This window comes from Nerophis ophidion, linkage group LG09 (genome assembly GCF_033978795.1).
Source record: "Nerophis ophidion isolate RoL-2023_Sa linkage group LG09, RoL_Noph_v1.0, whole genome shotgun sequence".
NCBI classification, from domain to species: Eukaryota; Metazoa; Chordata; class Actinopteri; order Syngnathiformes; family Syngnathidae; genus Nerophis; species Nerophis ophidion.
This window is the reverse complement of record NC_084619.1, coordinates 62283856-62303479: the sequence shown is the minus strand read 5'-3', so window position 1 is coordinate 62303479 and position 19624 is coordinate 62283856. Positions and strand designations below refer to the sequence as shown.

Sequence of the window (19624 nt, the reverse complement as noted above, 5' to 3'; positions counted from 1 at the left end):
TAGTGGACGTTTTCAAAATAAAGCATATAAGTGGTGATAAAATGTTAGTTAGACATCACTGGTTGACACTTTCAAAATGAAGCATATCAGTGATGATTTATTTACAAAAGTACTGGTAAAATGCTAGCAAGAAATTGCTGGTTGACACCTTCAAAATAAAGCATATCAGTGATGATTTTCTTTACAAAGGTAGTGATGAAAATTTTTGCAAGATTCATTAGTTGACACCTTCAAAATAAAGCATATCAGTAATGAGTTTTTCCTAAAATAAGTGATAAAATGTTGACTATACTTTACTGGTTGATGCTTTCAAAATAAAGCATATCAGTGATGATTTTCTTAACAATACTAATGATAAAATGTTAGTTACACTTTGTTTATTGTTTTCAAAATAAAGCTTATCAGTGATGATTTTTTTTACAAAACTAATGATTAAATCTTGGTTACACTTTACTGTTTATTGTTTTCGAAATAAAGCTTATCAGTGATGATTTTCTCTACAAAAGTAATGATAGAATGTTTGCTAAAGTGTTCATTAAACAATGTTGGTTCAGCTTTCAAAATACAGCATATCAGAGAAGATTTGCGTCATCAAACAGTACTAATGCTAAAATGTGGCTAGCTGCATTAAATTACAACATATCTGATGGTGATTTGTTGTCAGGTTCAAACACTGATGACATTTATTAAACAGACAAGAAGCAAGGAATCATGCAGAGACAGAGTTCAATTTAGCTCAATGAGGAGAGACGTTTTGGGCTGCACTTTAGTGACAGAACCAACCTACACTCTAAAGTCCAGCCCACGTGCTCCTCTCTTTGTAAGATCCCTGGTTACATCACTGAGGCTGCCTCTAAAAGGAGTGGCCACACATTTCATGCAGAGCAGCTTCCAGTACGCACAATACGTGACGGAATGTGCTGGGGCCTTGTGATCACCTTGTCTCTGCTTCGTATGTGTGCTGCAGTCTTATCTTCGTTGAGGTCCTTGACTGTTAGTGGGCTAAGATGAAGAAAATATCTGCGGCGAGGCAACTCCTCATATGCCGTGACTGATAAGTTTTGTCCTTGCACAGATAGAAAAGTACAACTTGAACACAATAGCTAATAACTATAGATAGATAGCACTTTATCAATGGCCTTTAAGCATAAGAGTTGTGTGATAGCTTACACATAATTATTCTAAAGTTTGTGCAACATTATTAGTAAAAAGCTGTTTTAATAGCCGTTTATTAGTGAAGTATTTAAAGTACCAATGATTGTCACTCACACACTAGGTGTGGTGAAATTATTTTATGCATTTGACCCAGCACCCTTGGGAGCAGTGGGCAGCAGTGGTGCCGTGTCCGGGAATCATTTATGGTGATTTAACCCACAATTCCAAACCTTGATGCTGTGTGCCAAGCAGGGAGGCAATGGGTCCCATTTTTTTTATAGTCTTTGGTAGGACTCGGCCGGGTTTTGAACTCCCACCTTATCGATCTCAGGGTGGACATTGTAACTACTTGGCCACTGAGTAGGTTTATGGTCATCGTTGCATCGAAACAATACCAGTGTGTCATTTAAGGAACAATGAAGGACAAAAAAGTAATGTTTACTACAAAAAGTTAGCACTTACGTTGTTGAAAGTATGCCAACTTATCTTCAGACCTGGTCAAGAGTTGAACTGATCTTCTGACAGAACTTGAAGGTCTTCTTCGTATTTACGGAGCTTCAAGTTGTGTCTTTAATGCTAAAGATCTAAATTTATGTCACTGCGTTTAAATTTGGTGGACTCCATTTGTTTACCTCAAATTATGTTGACCATTTTATTGTGTTTTATAGTGGTTTTAAAATTCAGTGTAAAAAAATATCAGTTCGGACTAAAGCCATCGATCGTGTCTCAGAAGCAGCCAATGAGGTCTCAGGTTTCAAGTCATGTGACAATCTTGACATTTTTTTTCAAGCAAAGAATATTTCTGCACTGGATTTTTCAAAACACAATTTTTTTTATTCAGCCAAATATTCAGCACGATTTGATGAAAAACAATGCATTTCACAGAGTTCAAACGCAAAACAAATTAGTTCCATGATTTCAGTGTAAAAAAAAAAAATGGCGACCTGGCCGCCATGACCCTGGCGTCCTACAGACAGTGGAGGTCGTAATTGAGCTGGCGTCCCAGCCGGGTTCCTGCCAGGTGTCGGCTGAAGACCTGGTCCATCTGCCGGCTCTGTTCCTCCGTGAAGTGGTTCCTCCAGTCCCCCACCTCACCTGCCATCACATGTTAAGTTAAAGTTTAAGTACCAATGATTCTCTGCATTTAACCCATCACCCTTGATCCCCCTCTGGGAGGTGAGGGGAGCAGTGAGCAGCAGCGGTGGCCACGCCTGGGAATAATTTTTGGTGATTTAACCCCCAATTCCAATCCTTGATGCTGAGTGTCAAGCAGGGAGGTAATGGCTCCCATTTTTATAGTCTTTGGTATGACTCACGACCTACCCATCTCAGGGCGGACACTCTAACCACTAGGCCACTACTTCCCTCAAACTACCACCTGTGTGACATTGGCTCCGCCCACCACCCGTGACGTCGGCCCCGCCCACCTAGTCCAAATCTCCCCAAACGTGTCCATATGTTTTTAATGTAACTATTATAGTTTTTAATTTCTTCACATTTGATCTTTTTTATATAATTAATGTGTTATTTGTCCTAACTAGAACTCAACGGTGTCCAAGTCTCCCCAGACTTCTGCTGCTAAGTTGTTTGAACTTCTATTGATTTGATGTCATTAAATGTTTCAATATTCACGAGTAAATTACCTGTTAAAAACATAAACCCATTAATTGTTAATACCTTAAAAACTATAACAGTTCGACCAAAAATATTTGCAGCACAAATGATTGGGACAAGTTTGGGTTCTATTTATGACAAACACGTTTATTACATGTTAATAACATAAAACCATAAATAAATAACTTAAAAACTACAATAGTTAGACCAATAATGTTTGCAGCACAATCCACTCGGACTGGTTTAGGGATATTTATACATAACCATGTCTAAGTAGGGGTGTTATTACTGAGTAATAACATCTTAATAACACAATAAACATAATAATGTTAATAACATAAACTCTATAATAGTTTGACCAAAAATGTTTGCAGCACAAAATATTGGGATAAATTGGGAGAGATTTGTACATATTTTTGTTCAAGTTATGATTAATACACAATCTAATTACACATTAATAACACAATGTTTTGTAACAGTTGCAGGACAAAGGATTAGGACAAGTTTGGGGAGATTTTTACAATGATAATTTTCTTAATAACATAAAACCATAAATTGTTTTTAACTCATAAACTATAATAGTTAGATCAATAATGTTTGCAGCACAATCCACTGGGACTGGTTTAGACATGGTTGGGAGGGGTGTTATTACTGAGTAATAACATGTTAATAACACAAGAAACATATAATGTTAATAACATAAAAACTATAATAGTTCAACCCAAAAATGTTTTCAGGACAAATAATTGGGACACGTTCGGAGAGATTTGGACATAGTTGGGTTGTAGTTATGATTAATAACACATTTATTACATGTTAATAACTTAAAACAATAAAAACAATATTAACTTAAAAACTTCAATAGTTAGACTAATGTTTGCAGCACAATCTACTGGGACTGGTTTAGGGATTTTTAGACATGGTTGGTAGGGGTGTCATTACTTAGTAATAACATGTTAATCACACAACAAACATTAATGTTAATAACATAAAAACTATAACAGTTCGATTAATAATGTGTTAGTTACATGGTAATAAAATCAAATACATAAACGGTTTATTACTTAAAAACTAATAGGTAGTTCAACGAAAATTAATGATTTGTTAATTACATGTTAATAACATAAAAACATCAACCTTAAGTTAAAAACTGTAATAGTACAACATATGATTAATAATGTGTTAATTACATGTTAACATAAAACACAAACATCAATTACTTAAAAACTACTAGTTCTACTTATGATTATTAATGTGTTAATTACATGTTAATAACATAAAAACAAACGGTTAATAAGTTAAAAACTGTAATAGTTAGTTCCACGTATGACTAATAATGTGTTAATTACACATTAATAACATAAAAAACAAACAGTTACTTAAAAATTGTAATAGTTAGTTCCACTTATGAATAATAACGTAATAATTACATGTTAATAACATAAAAAACAAACGGTTAAGTTAAACTGTTATTGTTAGTTCAATGTGTGATTAATAACGTGTTAACTACACGTTAATAACATGAAAAACAAACGGTTAATTACTTAAAAACAAATAATTAGTTCCACTTATGATTATTAATGTGTTAATTACATGTTAACATCAAAAAACATGAACGGTTAGTAAGTTAAAAACTTTAATCGTTAGTTCAACGTATGGTTAATAACTTCTTAATTAGACGTTAATAACATAAAAAACAAAAAGTTAATTACTTAAAAACTATAATAGTTCCACTTATGATTAATAACGTGTTAATTACACGTCAGTAACATAAAAACAAACGGTTAATAAGTTAAAAACTGTAATAGTGCCATGTATGATTAATAATGTGTTAATTACACAATAATAACATAAAAACAAACAGTTCATTACTTAAAAACTAATAGTTCCACTTCTGATAAATAACGTGTTAATTACCTGTTAATAACATAAAAAAGAATGGTTAGTAAGCTAAAAACAATAACCGTTAGTTCAACATATTAATAACATGTTAATTACACGTTAATAACAAAAACATAAATGGTTAATTACTAAAAAACTATAATAGTTAGTTCTACTTAGGATTACTAAGTGGTAATTACACGTTAATAACAAAAAACAAATGGTTAATAAGTTGAAAACTAATAGTTTGACGTATGATTAATAACATGTTAATTACATGTTAATTACATGTTAATAACATAAAAACAAACAGTTAATTACTTAAAAAACTAATAGTTAGTTCCACTTATGATTAATAACATGCTAATTACATGTTAATAACATAAAAAAACGGTTAGTAAGTTAAAAACTGTAATCGTTAGTTCCACTTATGATTAATAACGTGTTAATTACATGTTAATAACATAAAAAAACAGTTAGTTAAAAACTGTCATGGTTAGTTCAACATATGAGGAATAACGTGTTAATGACACGTCAATAACATAAAAAACAAACAGTTAATTACTTAAAAACCGTAATAGTTCCACTTATGATTAATAATGTGTTAACTACATGTCAGTAACATAAAAACTAATGGTTAATAAGTTAAAAACTGTCATAGTTCCATGTATGATTAATAATGTGTTAATCACACATTAATAACATAAAAACAAACAGTTAATTACTTAAAAACAAATAGTTCCACTTCTGATTAATAATGTGTTAATTACATGTTAAGAACATAAAAAACAATCACTTAGTAAGTTAAAAATAATAATCGTTAGTTCAACATATTAATAACGTATTATTTACACGTTAATAACATAAAAACAGGACGGTTAATTACTTCAAAACTATAATAGTTAGTTCCACTTAGGATTACTAAGTGTTAATTACACGTTAATAACAAAAAACAAATGGTTGATAAGTTAAAAACTGTAATAGTTCGACATATGATTAATAACATGTTAATTGCATGTTAATAACATAAACACAAACAGTTAATTACTTTAAAAAATGCAATAGTTAGTTCCAATTATGATTAATAACTTGCTAATTACATGTTAATAATATAAAAAAACGGTTAGTAAGTTAAAAACTGTAATCGTTAGTTCCACTTATGATTAATAACGTGCTAATTACATGTTAATAACATAAAAAAAAGTTTAGTAAGTTAAACACTGTAATCGTTAATTCCACTTATGATTAATAACGTGCTAATTACATGTTAATAACATAAAAAACGGTTAGTAAGTTAAAAACTGTAATGGTTAGTTTTAACATATGATGAATAACGTGTTAATGACACGTTAATAACGTAAAAAACACACACCTTTCCTGAAGATGATGTTTCCAATCCCGCCGTGCTGTGAGCTCTCCTTCATGGCGGCAAAGGTGCTTGCCTCGGACACGCGGCGCACCTGATCCTGGGTCAGCGTGAAGCCCAGGAAGGAGGACATGTGACGGACGGCCTCGCCGAGGTCCTGCGTGAAGATCACATGCTCGTTGACCAAATTCCACGGGGTGGCGAGCGCCTCACAAAGGTTTACTTGTTTGAGCTGCTCGTAGGTGACCAGCATGACGTCGGGGTCGTCCATCCGCTTCTCCCAGGCCAAGGCGTGCTCGAAGTAGGACCCCCAGGGAACTAGACCCCCAGACAAATGCACATTGAGCTGCAGCTTGGCTTGCCGGCCGTGTTGCACTCACCGTCTCCTGACAGGAAGTTGGCGTAGAAAGATTCCCAGGACGACACAGAAGGCAGGACGGGGTTGTTGTTGCAGAAATGATAGAAGGACACAAGCGTGTCTTTGGGGTTCCTGAAGATCACCAACATCTGGGACACAAAACCATACTTGCACATTCCTTATTCATTTCCATTCTAAAACAATTAACAATTAAAAAAAATTAAAAACGAATTTAGCTTTTAAATAAGAATCCATATGAACCACAAATACATTTTAGGCCATCTCCATCAAACTGAAACATCACCCAAGGGGATCGGAATCGAATCTCACTCGTGAGGTTGCCCAAAGATTCACATCTAAACCAATTCGTTTTAGTCATGTGGCTCCCCTAGTGGTTGTCAGGTGTGCACAAAAAAAAAAAATTGAACAAAAAAAGTTACTTCTTTTTTTTTTTTAGAATACATTTTTAAAAATACTTTTTATAAGCCATCTCTATATAATCAGAAAAAACATGATATATATACATACACATATATGTATATATACATATATAATATACATATATACACATAAATGTGAATGTATATATATATATATATATATATATATATACACACACACATATATGTAGTATATATATATGTAAATATACACACATACATACATATGTGTGTAAATATGTATATATATATATATATATATATATTTGTATATACATACACACATTAATATGTGTATGTATATATATTGTGACGTCTGGGTGGCATCGTGGCGTGTGTTTGCGTTCTCGTGGTGCAGCGGAGATGGAACACAGCGTTAAGGTAGGAATGAAGATTTATTCCTAACTACAAAAACAAACTAATAACAGAAATACTGGCACATAGGCACTAAAGACAAAACAAACAGAACTAGCGTGGAAGCTAGAATGAACTGAAAGCGATAGTATGTAAACTAGGGACAAGTAAACAAACAAAATAGCATGGAAGCTAATAAAGTGAAAAAAGATAGTTACCACAATGCGGGAAGAGAGGTCACTTGTTGCGGGTAGCAAACTATAGTCCAAGAACGAATGACAAACAAGGGCGGTCTTAAATAAGGAGATAATTAATCAAATCAGGTGCGTGATGACAAACAAGAAACAGGTGACATTAAATGAGTAACCATGACAACAGAAACCAAACAGGAAGTGCCACCGGGAACCAAAGACGTCGAATACAACACAGGATGATAACAAAACAGAAACAAAACCAGAATATGACATGGTCCAAGACGTGGACCATGACATAAGCCTCCCTCTAAGGGACGGATCCCAGATGTCCCATTATGAACCCCCCCACACAAAAAAGTCCAAACATGAAGGGAGGGCAGAGGGAGGACATGGTGGAGGGTCGCCAGGGCGCATGTCCCCGAATCCACCGAGGACAAGCCAGGTGGCGGCGGAAGATGGAACGCCGCTGCCGTGAAAGTCTTGGGGGGCGCCCTCTGAGAGGCCACACACGTGGCAGACGTTGAGGAGGGAGCGCCCGGCGAGGAAGACGACCTCGTAGAGGCCACACCCGTGGCCGACATGGAGGAGGGCGCTTCAGCGCCGTCGTCATGGCAGGCTTGGAAGCTGCAGACGAGGGTGCGGGGACTGCAGCCAAAGCAGGCCCGAAAGCAGATGGCGAAGACGGGGCGGTTGCTGCAGCCAAATCAGGTGGCGGTGTCGTCGTGGAGACAGGCGGCGGCGTCGTGCAGATAGGCGGCGCTGCAGCAGACGAGTCAGGCGGCGGCAGCGTGGAGACAGGCGTGGACGCCGCAGCAGACGAGTCAGGCGCGGACGCCGCAGCAGACGAGTCAGGCGCGGACGCCGCAGCAGACGAGTCAGGCGCGGACGCCGCAGCAGACGAGTTAGGCGCGGACGCCGCTGCAGACGCCGGCCGAGGAGCCGGCACTGGTCTCAGCCGAGGAGCCGGCACTGGTCTCAGCCGAGGAGCCGGCACTGGTCTCAGCCGAGGAGCCGGCACTGGTCTCAGCCGAGGAGCCGGCACTGGTCTCAGCCGAGGAGCCGGCACTGGTCTCAGCCGAGGAGCCGGCACTGGTCTCTGCCGAGGAGCTGGCACTGGTCTCTGCCGAGGAGCCGGCACTGGTCTCTGCCGAGGAGCCGGCACTGGTCTCTGCCGAGGAGCCGGCACTGGTCTCTGCCGAGGAGCCGGCACTGGTCTCTGCCGAGGAGCCGGCACTGGTCTCTGCCGAGGAGCCGGCACTGGTCTCTGCCGAGGAGCCGGCACTGGTCTCAGCCGAGGAGCCGGCACTGGTCTCAGCCGAGGAGCCGGCACTGGTCTCAGCCGAGGAGCCGGCACTGGTCTCAGCTGCAGAACAGGTGCTGGAGTGGGATCCAGCATGAAGCCCCGTGCTGGAGTGGGATCCAGCATGAAGTCCCGTGCTGGAGTGGGATCCAGTATGACGTCAGGTGCTGGAGTGTAATCCAGACCTGGACTAGAAGTCTGACATGGACTAGGACTTGAACTCAAACTATGACTATGACTACGACTGTGACTAGGACTAAGACTATGAACAAGACTATGACTAGGACTATGACTAAAACTAAGACAAGGACCAGGACTCGAACTATGACAAGGACTAAGACTATGAACAAGACTATGGCTAGGATTAGGAATGCGACTGTGACTTGGGCTAGAACTGAGACAAGAACTGGGACTAGCTACAGCTAGCCGTGGTGCCGGTGGAGGCGGCCTAGGAGGTGCTAGCCGTGGTGCCGGTGGAGGAGGACGCACAGGAGGCTGTGGTCTGACGGGATGAAAAACTGTCGGAGGAGGTCTTTGTGGAGGAAGAGGCTTGGCTGAATGCCACTGTGCTACCTTCGTAGCACAGCTACCAGCATGAGCCCCCCCCTCCACAAGCGGATGCCAGACGCTCTCTCCATGGTCTACAACTACCTCTAGGGGTGGGTGGGGGGAGGAATAAAAAGAGGTAGACAGGGTGGGAGGAAAAGTCACTGGGGAAGGGGGCCAAGTCACAGGTGGAGGGGTTTCAGAAAATAAAGACTTATATTGGGATTGAAAACAAATGTCTTTAAGGAGTGTAAGGGAGCTATTCACGTCCCCTGTGGACGACTGAGGGAGTGCATATTCTAAAAAAAAAATTCTTGATCTCCACTCTGTTCTGGTGACGTCAGAGGGCTGACGTCATGGGTGCAGTACCTGTGACTACCAGGCCACTCTGAGGAGTGAGATGAGGAATTAAAAAAAAGAGTTACCAGACATGGGAGAAGAGTCCTGGACGGGTTGGAGGTGGCTGTGTCCGTGAAAGAGGGATGGCGTGTCTGATGCGTCACTATCGCGAGGTGAAGTCCTCCTCCGTGACTTCCGCTTTCGCTGACGCATGCGGACTGGGACCGCAGCGAGCCGAGAGGCGTCGGGTGAAGCCTGAAGACGTTCAGGCTCCCAGATCCACTCTGGCATGTGGCAATAAGTCCCCGCCTGCATCGCTTGGACTATCTGCCCCGTATGCTCATCAAAAGCCTCAATTTCTGCTGCTAGAGAACGTCTAGTAGCTCGGACTATACTGTGACGTCTGGGTGGCATCGTGGCGTGTGTTTGCGTTCTCGTGGTGCAGCGGAGATGGAACACAGCGTTAAGGTAGGAATGAAGATTTATTCCTAACTACAAAAACAAACTAATAACAGAAATACTGGCACATAGGCACTAAAGACAAAACAAACAGAACTAGCGTGGAAGCTAGAATGAACTGAAAGCGCTAGTATAAAAACTAGGGACAAGTAAACAAACAAAATAGCATGGAAGCTAATAAAGTGAAAAAAGATAGTTACCACAATGCGGTAAGAGAGATGTCACTTATTGCGGGTAGCAAACTACAGTCCGAGAACGAATGACAAACAAGGGCGGTCTTAAATAAGGAGATAATTAATCAAATCAGGTGCGTGACGACAAACAAGAAACAGGTGACACTAAATGAGTAACCATGACAACAGAAACCAAACAGGAAGTGCCACCGGGAACCAAAGACGTCGAATACAACACAGGATGATAACAAAACAGAAACAAAACCAGAATATGACATGGTCCAAGACGTGGACCATGACATATATACACACACATATATATACATATATGTATATATACATATACATATATACATATACTTACATATATTTACACACATGTACGTACATATGTACATATATATATATATATATATATATATATATGTGTATGTATAATTATATATATAAATATATAATATATATATATACATACACATATATACATATGTGTGTATGTATGCATGTATATATATATATATAAATATATAATATATATATATACATACACATATATACATATGTGTGTATGTTTGCATGTATATATATATATATATATATATATATATATACATGCAAACATACACATATATATATATATATATATATATATATATATATATATATATATATATATATATATACATACATGCATACTTTTTATAGGCCATCTCTATGCAACCAGAAGGCGCTTTTCTAACCTGTAACTTGTTTAAAACAAAATGTCATTATAAATATTATACCAAATAATACATTGAAAGAATCGGTTTGAATTGAGAAACGAGTCCTCACCCCAGGAATCAGGATCGGGAATACTCACACCCTTTCTAGTGTTCCCTAGGGAGTCTTTCTGATTCCGATTCCCGGAGTGATGACTTGGTTCAAAATTGATTCTCATTTCAAACTGAGTCCCCCTAGTGGTTGTTAGGGGTGCACACAAAATGGATTCACATCCGAATCGCAATTCTTATTCATTCCAATTCCAAATCGATTCAGCCTTTTCCAAAATCAATTAAATAAGAATCAATTTTAAAAACATGTTTTTAGTACATCTCTGTGCAACCAAGAAGTCGAACCTGTAATCTGAAAAATGCATGTTATAATTCTCATACCAAATAATACATTGCAAGAATCGCTTTGAATCGGGCTGGCGTTAAAAGGGGAATCAATTCTCAATCGAATCGTCACCCCCAGGAATCGGAAACGAATCGTTTTGTGCCCAAAGATTCACACCCCTGGTGGTTGTGGTGGCTAATGGGACACTCACCTTTGCTCTCTTGGTGAAGAAGGTGGCAGGGATGTTGTCGGGGTGCAGGTGGGTCCCCAAAAGCCTGGGAGAGGGACTTTGATCCATCACCTGGAAGTTTGAGGCATTGCAACTAGCGTTAGCCGGCAGCATGCTAACGATACGATTAATGAAAAATATAAGTACGATAATAAAAAGATGTGACCACGTTCCCGTTAGCACTGTTTTGCACTAAAGAGCTCCCCCAGTGGTAATATCAGGTATTATCCCATGTCTCACTTTACTGATGCAGGCAACTATTCTGCTCAATTAACAATAATAATAGTATGAATTAGCTGCGAAGAAACATAAACATAAATACCTGGGAGACATCCGGTCCAAAAAACTCCATAAGCGGCGGCATTCTGGTTTCTACCTTCCTCCCTGTGGCCTCCATCATCATCTTCTTCAACACACCAACCATCCAGTTAAACCCTGAAACGCAGACCAACATATATACACACATACATATATACACACCAGAGTTTCCCGCGCCTTGACAACAAAGAGCTACCGCCTAAACTAAAGTCTAAAAAAAATGTATATTTTTTTTAATTTAAATTATTCTTTTTAATTTCTTTTGTCCTGTCCAGCTTCTCAGGGTCAGCATGTGACCCCACTTTAAACTCAAACTTCTCAAACGCATATTGCAAAGGCTTATTTAAAGTAAGTCATTAATTTGACTTAGTCATTATTTTGCTTTAGTAAGTCAACATTTACTAAGTCAAAATAATTTCATACTTTGTATCTCAGGTAACTCGGGCTGTTTTGTGTTTTGTTTTTACTTTACGGGAAAAAAATATCGAGATATATATCGTATGTTGCCATTCTGCATACGGAGCGGAAAACACAACCAAAAATTGTAGGCTTCTTCATGCGACGGAGCCGGCCTACTTCACCACAGTCTGTAGTCTATTTTTACAGTATTATCCACCCACTACTACAATATTATCCACCAATTACTAAAGTATTATCCACCAATTACTACATTATTATCCACCAATAACTACAGTATTATCCACCAATCACTACAATATTATCCTACTAATTTTTACAGGATTATCCACCAAGTACTACAATATTATGCACCATAACTACAGTATTATCCACCAATTATTACAGTAATATCCCCCAATTACTTCAAAATTATCCTACCAATTATTACAGTATTATCCACTAATTACTACATCATTATCCACCAATAACAACAGTATTATCCGCCAATTACTACAGTATTTTACTACAATATTATTCTACCAATTACTACAGTATTATCCACCAATTACTACAATATTGTCCACCAATTACCACAGTATTATCCACAAGCACTACAATATTATGCAAAAATAATTACAATATTGTCCAATTACTACAATATCATCCACCAATTACTGCAGTATTATCCCACCAACAAGATTATCCACCAATTACTACATTATTATCCACCACTTACTACAGTATTAGCCACCAATTACTACAATAATATCTACCAATTACTATAATATTATCCACCAATTACTACACTACTAACAACCAATTACTGCAATATTATCCCAACAATTACTTCAATATTATCCACCAATTAATACTTTATTATCTACCAATTACCACAGTATTATCCCACCAATTACTACAATATTATCCACCAATTACTATAATATTATCGACCAATTATCAATCAATCAATCAATGTTTACTTATATAGCCCTAAATCACTAGTGTCTCAAAGGGCTGCACAAACCACAACACGAACCACTACGACATCCTCGGTAGGCCCACATAAGGGCAAGGAAAACTCACACCCAGTGGGACGTCGGTGACAATGATGACTATGAGAACCTTGGGGAGGAGGAAAGCAATGGATGTCGAGCGGGTCTAACATGATACTGTGAAAGTTCAATCCATAATGGATCCAACACAGTCGCAAGAGTCCAGTCCAAAGCGGATCCAACACAGCAGCGAGAGTCCCGTTCACAGTGGAGCCAGCAGGAAAACATCCCAAGCGGAGGCGGGTCAGCAGCGCAGAGATGTCCCCAGCCGATACACAGGCGAGCTGTACATGGCCACCGGATCGGACCGGACCCCCTCCACAAGGGAGAGTGGGACATAGGAGAAAAAGAAAAGAAACGGCAGATCAACTGGTCTAAAAAGGGAGTCTATTTAAAGGCTAGAGTATACAAATGAGTTGTAAGGTGAGACTTAAATGCTTCTACTGAGGTGGCATCTCGAACTTTTACCGGGAGGGCATTCCAGAGTACTGGAGCCCGAACGGAAAACGCTCTATAGCCCGCAGACTTTTTTTGGGCTTTGGGAATCACTAATAAGCCGGAGTCCTTTGAACGCAGATTTCCTACATTCCTACATTCCTACAGAATTACTACAATAGTATCCACCAATTACTATAATATTATCGACCAATTACTATAATATTATCGACCAATTACTACAATATTATTGACCAATTATTACAATATTATCCACCAATTACTATAATATTATCGACCAATTACTATAATATTATCGACCAATTACTACAATATTATCGACCAATTACTACAATATTATCCACCAATTACTATAATATTATCGACCAATTACTACAATGTTATTGACCAATTATTACAATATTATCCACCAATTACTAAAAATATTATCGACGAATTACTACAGTATTTTCCACCGATTACCACAATATTATCCCACCAATTACTACAATATTATCCACCAATTACTATAATATTATCGACCAATTACTACAATATTATCCACCAATTACCACAATATTATCCCACCAATGACTACAAATATATCTGCAATTCCTCCATGCTTCGATCACCACAGCAAGTCCCAATAAGCAAGAAAAGTTGCTTTTGCATGATAGGACCTTTTAAATCGATTTCTGTGCACTTCTAAAGTATAAATGTGAAAAGGGATTAATTAATAGTTTTTGACACATTTCAAACACGTGCAAAATAACATTCCGAAGCAAATGTGAGGGGAAGAGCATCACTTAAGTGTGTTTTTGTGTGTGTGTATGTGTGCAAGTGTGTGTGGCTGAGGTCAGCAGTGCATGACCATGTGCCACCAAACCAGCCAAACAGGACCAGTTTGTATGCAGTCACACACACACACACACACACACACACACACACACACACAACACACACACACACACACACACGTACATATGTTATGGTCTAGTAAATGTGTAGTAGAAGTTCCATAAAGAGTAGATATGTATTCATTGGTGAGTCCAAAAGAGCAGCAGCGTCACATGATGGAGGTCATGTCGGTGTTGTTGCCAGAGGAATCTCACCACATTTGGGATACGCCACCAGCAGGATGTCATCATCTCGCGCTGTCACGTCCTGCAGAGCTTGGAGGTTCTCGGGCGGGCACAGGAGGAGCGGGTACAGGACCCCATTGTTCCTGTACAGCTTCTCCTCCTCCTGCATGGCCGACGCCGCCCTCAGTCTGCTCCGCAAGCTGACCGCAAAGTCCTCACCGTCCATCATCATTTATATATATATCAAATATATATGTTTTATATATATAAATAAATATTTATGTATTGCTGCTCCTCAACACACAAGTACTCCTGGAACTAAATGCTGCTGCTATGCCGTGTGTGTGTGTGTGTGTGTGTGTGTGTGTGTGTGTGTGTGTGTGTGTGTGTGTGTGCGCGAGCACAGGCCAGGCACCGCCTCCACACACACACACACACACACACACACACACACACACACACACACACACACACACTCACACACACGCACACACATGGAATGCCAGAATTCTCCAGAGAGGAAATTGGTGCTCAGAGAGTATATGAGAGCAATAATAAAGTGTGTCATTGATTATAAGAATTAGAACTCAGTTATTATTCCCTATAAAGTACGTCATTCAAAATGTATATTTTATATATTAGTGCTGCATCATCTCTTATTTTCCTTTTTCTACTTCTTGTTTCGCTCCCTGCAGGCCCCTCACAAGCTCTGGGGCCCCACACATGTTGCATGCTTCCTTTCAAATGTGACACACACACACATGCAAACACACACACACATGTGCACGCACACATGTACAAGTTGAAAGTATTTAAAAATGATTGTGGCAGACATGACTCTGATATTGATTTAGGTGTATTACCTCTGAACATATACACACCCCAAAACCAGTGAAGTAGGCACGTTGTGTAAATGGTAGATAAAAACAGAATACAATGATTTGCAAATCCTTTTCATCTTATATTCAATTGAATAGACTGCAAAGACAAGGTACTTGATGTTCGGACTGGTAAACTTTGTTATTTTTTGCAAATATTAGCTCATTTGGAGTTTGACACGTGCAACATGTTTCAAAAAAGCTGGCACAGGTGGCAAAAAAGACTGAGAAAGTTGAGGAATGCTCGTCAAACACCTACTGTATGTGGAACATCCCACAGGTGAACAGGCTACTTGGAAAAAGGTGGCTGTCATGATTGGGTATAAAAGCAGCTTCCATGAAATGCTCAGTCATTCACAAACAAGGACGGGGCGAGGGTCACCACTTTGTGAACAAATGCGTGAGCAAATTGTCCAACAGTTTAAGAACAACATTTCTCAACGAGCTGTTGCAAGGAATTTGGGGATTTCACCATCTACGGGTCGTAACATCATCAAAAGGTTCAGAGAATCTGGAGAAATCACTGTACGTGAGCCATGATATTACGGACTTTAGATCCCTCAGGCGCTATTGCATCAAAAAGCGACATCAGTGTGTAAAGGATATCACCACATGGGCTGAGGAACACTTCAGAAAACCACTGTCTGTAATTACGGTTGGTCGCTACATCTGTAAGTGCAATTCAAAACTGTACTATGCAAAGCCAAAGCCATTTATCAACAACACCCATAAACGCCGCAGGCTTCGCTGGGCCCGAGCTCATCTAAGATGGACTGATGCAAAGTGGAAAAGTGATCTGCGGTCTGACGAGTCCACATTTCAAATTGTTTTAGGAAACTGTGGATGTCGACCAAAAGAGGAAAAGAACAATCCGGATTTTTTTAGGCGCAGCGTTCAAAAACCAGCATCTGTGATGGTATGGGGGTGTATTAGTGGCCAAGGCATGGGTAACTTACACATCTGTGAAGGCACCATTAATGCTGAAAGGTACATACAGCTTTCGGAGCAACATGTTGCCTTCCAAGCAACGTCTTTTTCATGGACGCCCCTGCTTATTTCAGCAAAACCATGCCAAGCCACATGTTACAACAGCGTGGCTTCATACTAAGAGAGTGCGGGTACTAGACTAGCCTGCCTGTAGTCCAGACCTGTCTCCCATTGAAAATATGTGGCGCAATATGAAGCATAAAATACCACAACTTAAGCTGTAAATCAAGCAAGAATGGCAAAGAATTCCACCTGAAAAGCTTCAAAAATTGGTCTCCTCAGTTCCCAAAGGTTTACTGAGTGTTGTTAAAAGGAAAGCCCAGTTAACACAATGGTAAAAATACTTTTTTGCAATGTGTTGCTGCCATTAAATTCTAAGTTAATGACTATTTGCAAAAAAAAATATGTCTCACTCACCATACTCTACATGTTGAGTCTGTCTCGCTCATCCGTCATATCAACAACAGCCGGGCAACACACACTCATGGCATTTAGCAAGTGATGCGTTTTCGGCCGCACAAAAAGTTGGGCAACACCAACACCGCATAAAGTAAAAGTAAATTCCAGGTTGTTAACACTTTGACTCCTCGATCAGATGTGTGCTTATTCTACCCCCGTTTATTAAGAATGTTCATTTATGGATATTAATCATGAACTGTTACTACATTACATAACTAATAATACAAATATATATTGGTCGGACAGTTAGAAGAATGTACCCTTTATCCCATGTTTACATCTCATTGTGCAACATGTAAATGTTTTAAGGGGAACTAATTGTGAACTCTGAAAGGAGTACAAATGATTTCCAATGTAGGAACCACACCCAGGCGTACAATAACAGCACATAGCTCGTAAAAGACAAGATTTTAGATTATAGAAAATAAACTCATGAACATGACTGCTGTTATATAATAATAGTAAGACATTTAAATTGTTATGATGTCAGGTTTGACACAGGTGTGCTGCTATTGTGGCCACAGTGTGCACATCTGATCTTGTTCACATGATCCGGTCTAATGCTCAGGGAACATTAGAGCGAACATTGCTTATAAGTATAATCAGTAAAAAAAAAATACTGATAAAAAAATTAAGTCAATTTAATGAATGAATAAAGAAATAAAAGCATTATAGATCAGATAATTCACCAGTACATATAAAGAATAAATGACAGAAAAGTGCAATTATGCATAAATTGTAAATAAATACATTATAAAAAGAATATTAAATTCTTAAATGTGAAGAATAATACTGCATATAAAAAACAAAATAATGCAGTTAATGGAAAAATAAGGAATACGTGCATTATAAACAGAATAATAAATGTATGAATACAAATTTAAAAATAATGTCTTGTCGGATGTTGTGGATCGGTGGAGGGAATACTTCGAAGACCTCCTCAATCCCACCAACACGTCTTTCTTTGAGGAAGCGGTGCCTGGGGAATCTGTAGTGGACTCTCCTATTTCTGGGGCTGAGGTCGCTGAGGTAGTTAAAAAGCTCCTCGGCGGCAAGGCCCCGGGGGTGGATGAGATCCGCCCGGAGTTCCTTAAGGCTCTGGATGCTGTGGGGCTGTCTTGGTTGACAAGACTCTGCAGCATCGCGTGGACATCGGGGGCGGTACCTCTGGATTGGCAGACCGGGGTGGTGGTCCCTCTCTTTAAGAAGGGGGACCGGAGGGTGTGTTCCAACTATCGTGGGATCACACTCCTCAGCCTTCCCGGTAAGGTTTATTCAGGTGTACTGGAGAGGAGGCTTCGCCGGATAGTCGAACCTCGGATTCAGGAGGAACAGTGTGGTTTTCGTCCTGGTCGTGGAACTGTGGACCAGCTCTATACTCTCGGCAGGGTTCTTGAGGGTGCATGGGAGTTTGCCCAACCAGTCTACATGTGCTTTGTGGACTTGGAGAAGGCATTCGACCGTGTCCCTCGGGAAGTCCTGTGGGGAGTGCTCAGAGAGTATGGGGTATCGGAATGTCTTATTGTGGCAGTCCGCTCCCTGTATGATCAGTGTCAGAGCTTGGTCCGCATTGCTGGCAGTAAGTCGGACACGTTTCCAGTGAAGGTTGGACTCCGCCAAGGCTGTCCTTTGTCACCGATTCTGTTCATAACTTTTATGGACAGAATTTCTAGGCGCAGTCAAGGCGTTGAGGGGTTCCGGTTTGGTGGCCACGGGATTAGGTCTCTGCTTTTTGCAGATGATGTAGTCCTGATGGCTTCATCTGGCCGGGATCTTCAGCTCTCACTGGATCGGTTCGCAGCCGAGTGTGAAGCGACTGGAATGAGAATCAGCACCTCCAAGTCCGAGTCCATGGTTCTCGCCCGGAAAAGGGTGGAGTGCCATCTCCGGGTTGGGGAGGAGACCCTGCCCCAAGTGGAGGAGTTCAAGTACCTAGGAGTCTTGTTCACGAGTGGGGGAAGAGTGGATCGTGAGATCGACAGGCGGATCGGTGCGGCGTCTTCAGTAATGCGGACGTTGTATCGATCCGTTGTGGTGAAGAAGGAGCTGAGCCGGAAGGCAAAGCTCTCAATTTACCGGTCGATCTACGTTCCCATCCTCACCTATGGTCATGAGCTTTGGGTCATGACCGAAAGGATAAGATCACGGGTACAAGCGGCCGAAATGAGTTTCCTCCGCCGGGTGGCGGGGCTCTCCCTTAGAGATAGGGTGAGAAGCTCTGCCATCCGGGAGGAGCTCAACGTAAAGCCGCTGCTCCTCCACATCGAGAGGAGCCAGATGAGGTGGTTCGGGCATCTGGTCAGGATGCCACCCGAACGCCTCCCTAGGGATGTGTTTAGGGCACGTCCAGCTGGTAGGAGGCCACGGGGAAGACCCAGGAACCGTTGGAAAGACTATGTCTCCCGGCTGGCCTGGGAACGCCTCGGGATCCCCCGGGAAGAGCTAGACGAAGTGGCTGGAGATAGGGAAGTCTGGGCTTCCCTGCTTAGACTGCTGCCCCCGCGACCCGAC

At 40.2% G+C, this 19624-nt stretch overlaps 2 protein-coding genes across 3 annotated transcripts in view; one reads left to right on the top strand and one right to left on the bottom strand.

Annotated features, from left to right (window-relative positions):
* slc30a6 (solute carrier family 30 member 6) overlaps nucleotides 1–19624 on the top strand; it is a 129787-nt gene that overhangs the window by 35986 nt on the left and 74177 nt on the right. The window lies entirely within an intron of this gene.
* sult6b1 (sulfotransferase family, cytosolic, 6b, member 1) lies at nucleotides 1968–15155 on the bottom strand. The gene is made up of 7 exons (XM_061911496.1): nucleotides 14820–15155; nucleotides 11826–11938; nucleotides 11486–11575; nucleotides 6397–6523; nucleotides 6240–6334; nucleotides 6023–6173; nucleotides 1968–2250 (listed from the first exon to the last, which is right to left on the bottom strand). Exons 1-7 carry the CDS (start codon nucleotides 15019–15021, stop codon nucleotides 2123–2125), a joined length of 906 nt encoding a protein of 301 aa, XP_061767480.1. The 5' UTR covers nucleotides 15022–15155; the 3' UTR covers nucleotides 1968–2122.

Excerpts from the sequence above, each read along its gene's own strand:
- sult6b1 (XM_061911496.1), bottom strand. The coding sequence starts at position 15,021 with ATGATGATGGACGGTGAGGACTTTGCGGTCAGCTTGCGGAGCAGACTG. Across the intron at positions 6,174-6,239 it reads CCTACGAGCAGCTCAAACAA|GACCTCGGCGAGGCCGTCCG; the intron begins GTAAACCTTTGT and ends ATCTTCACGCAG. Across the intron at positions 2,251-6,022 it reads AAACATCATCTTCAGGAAAG|GTGAGGTGGGGGACTGGAGG; the intron begins GTGTGTGTTTTT and ends ATGTGATGGCAG.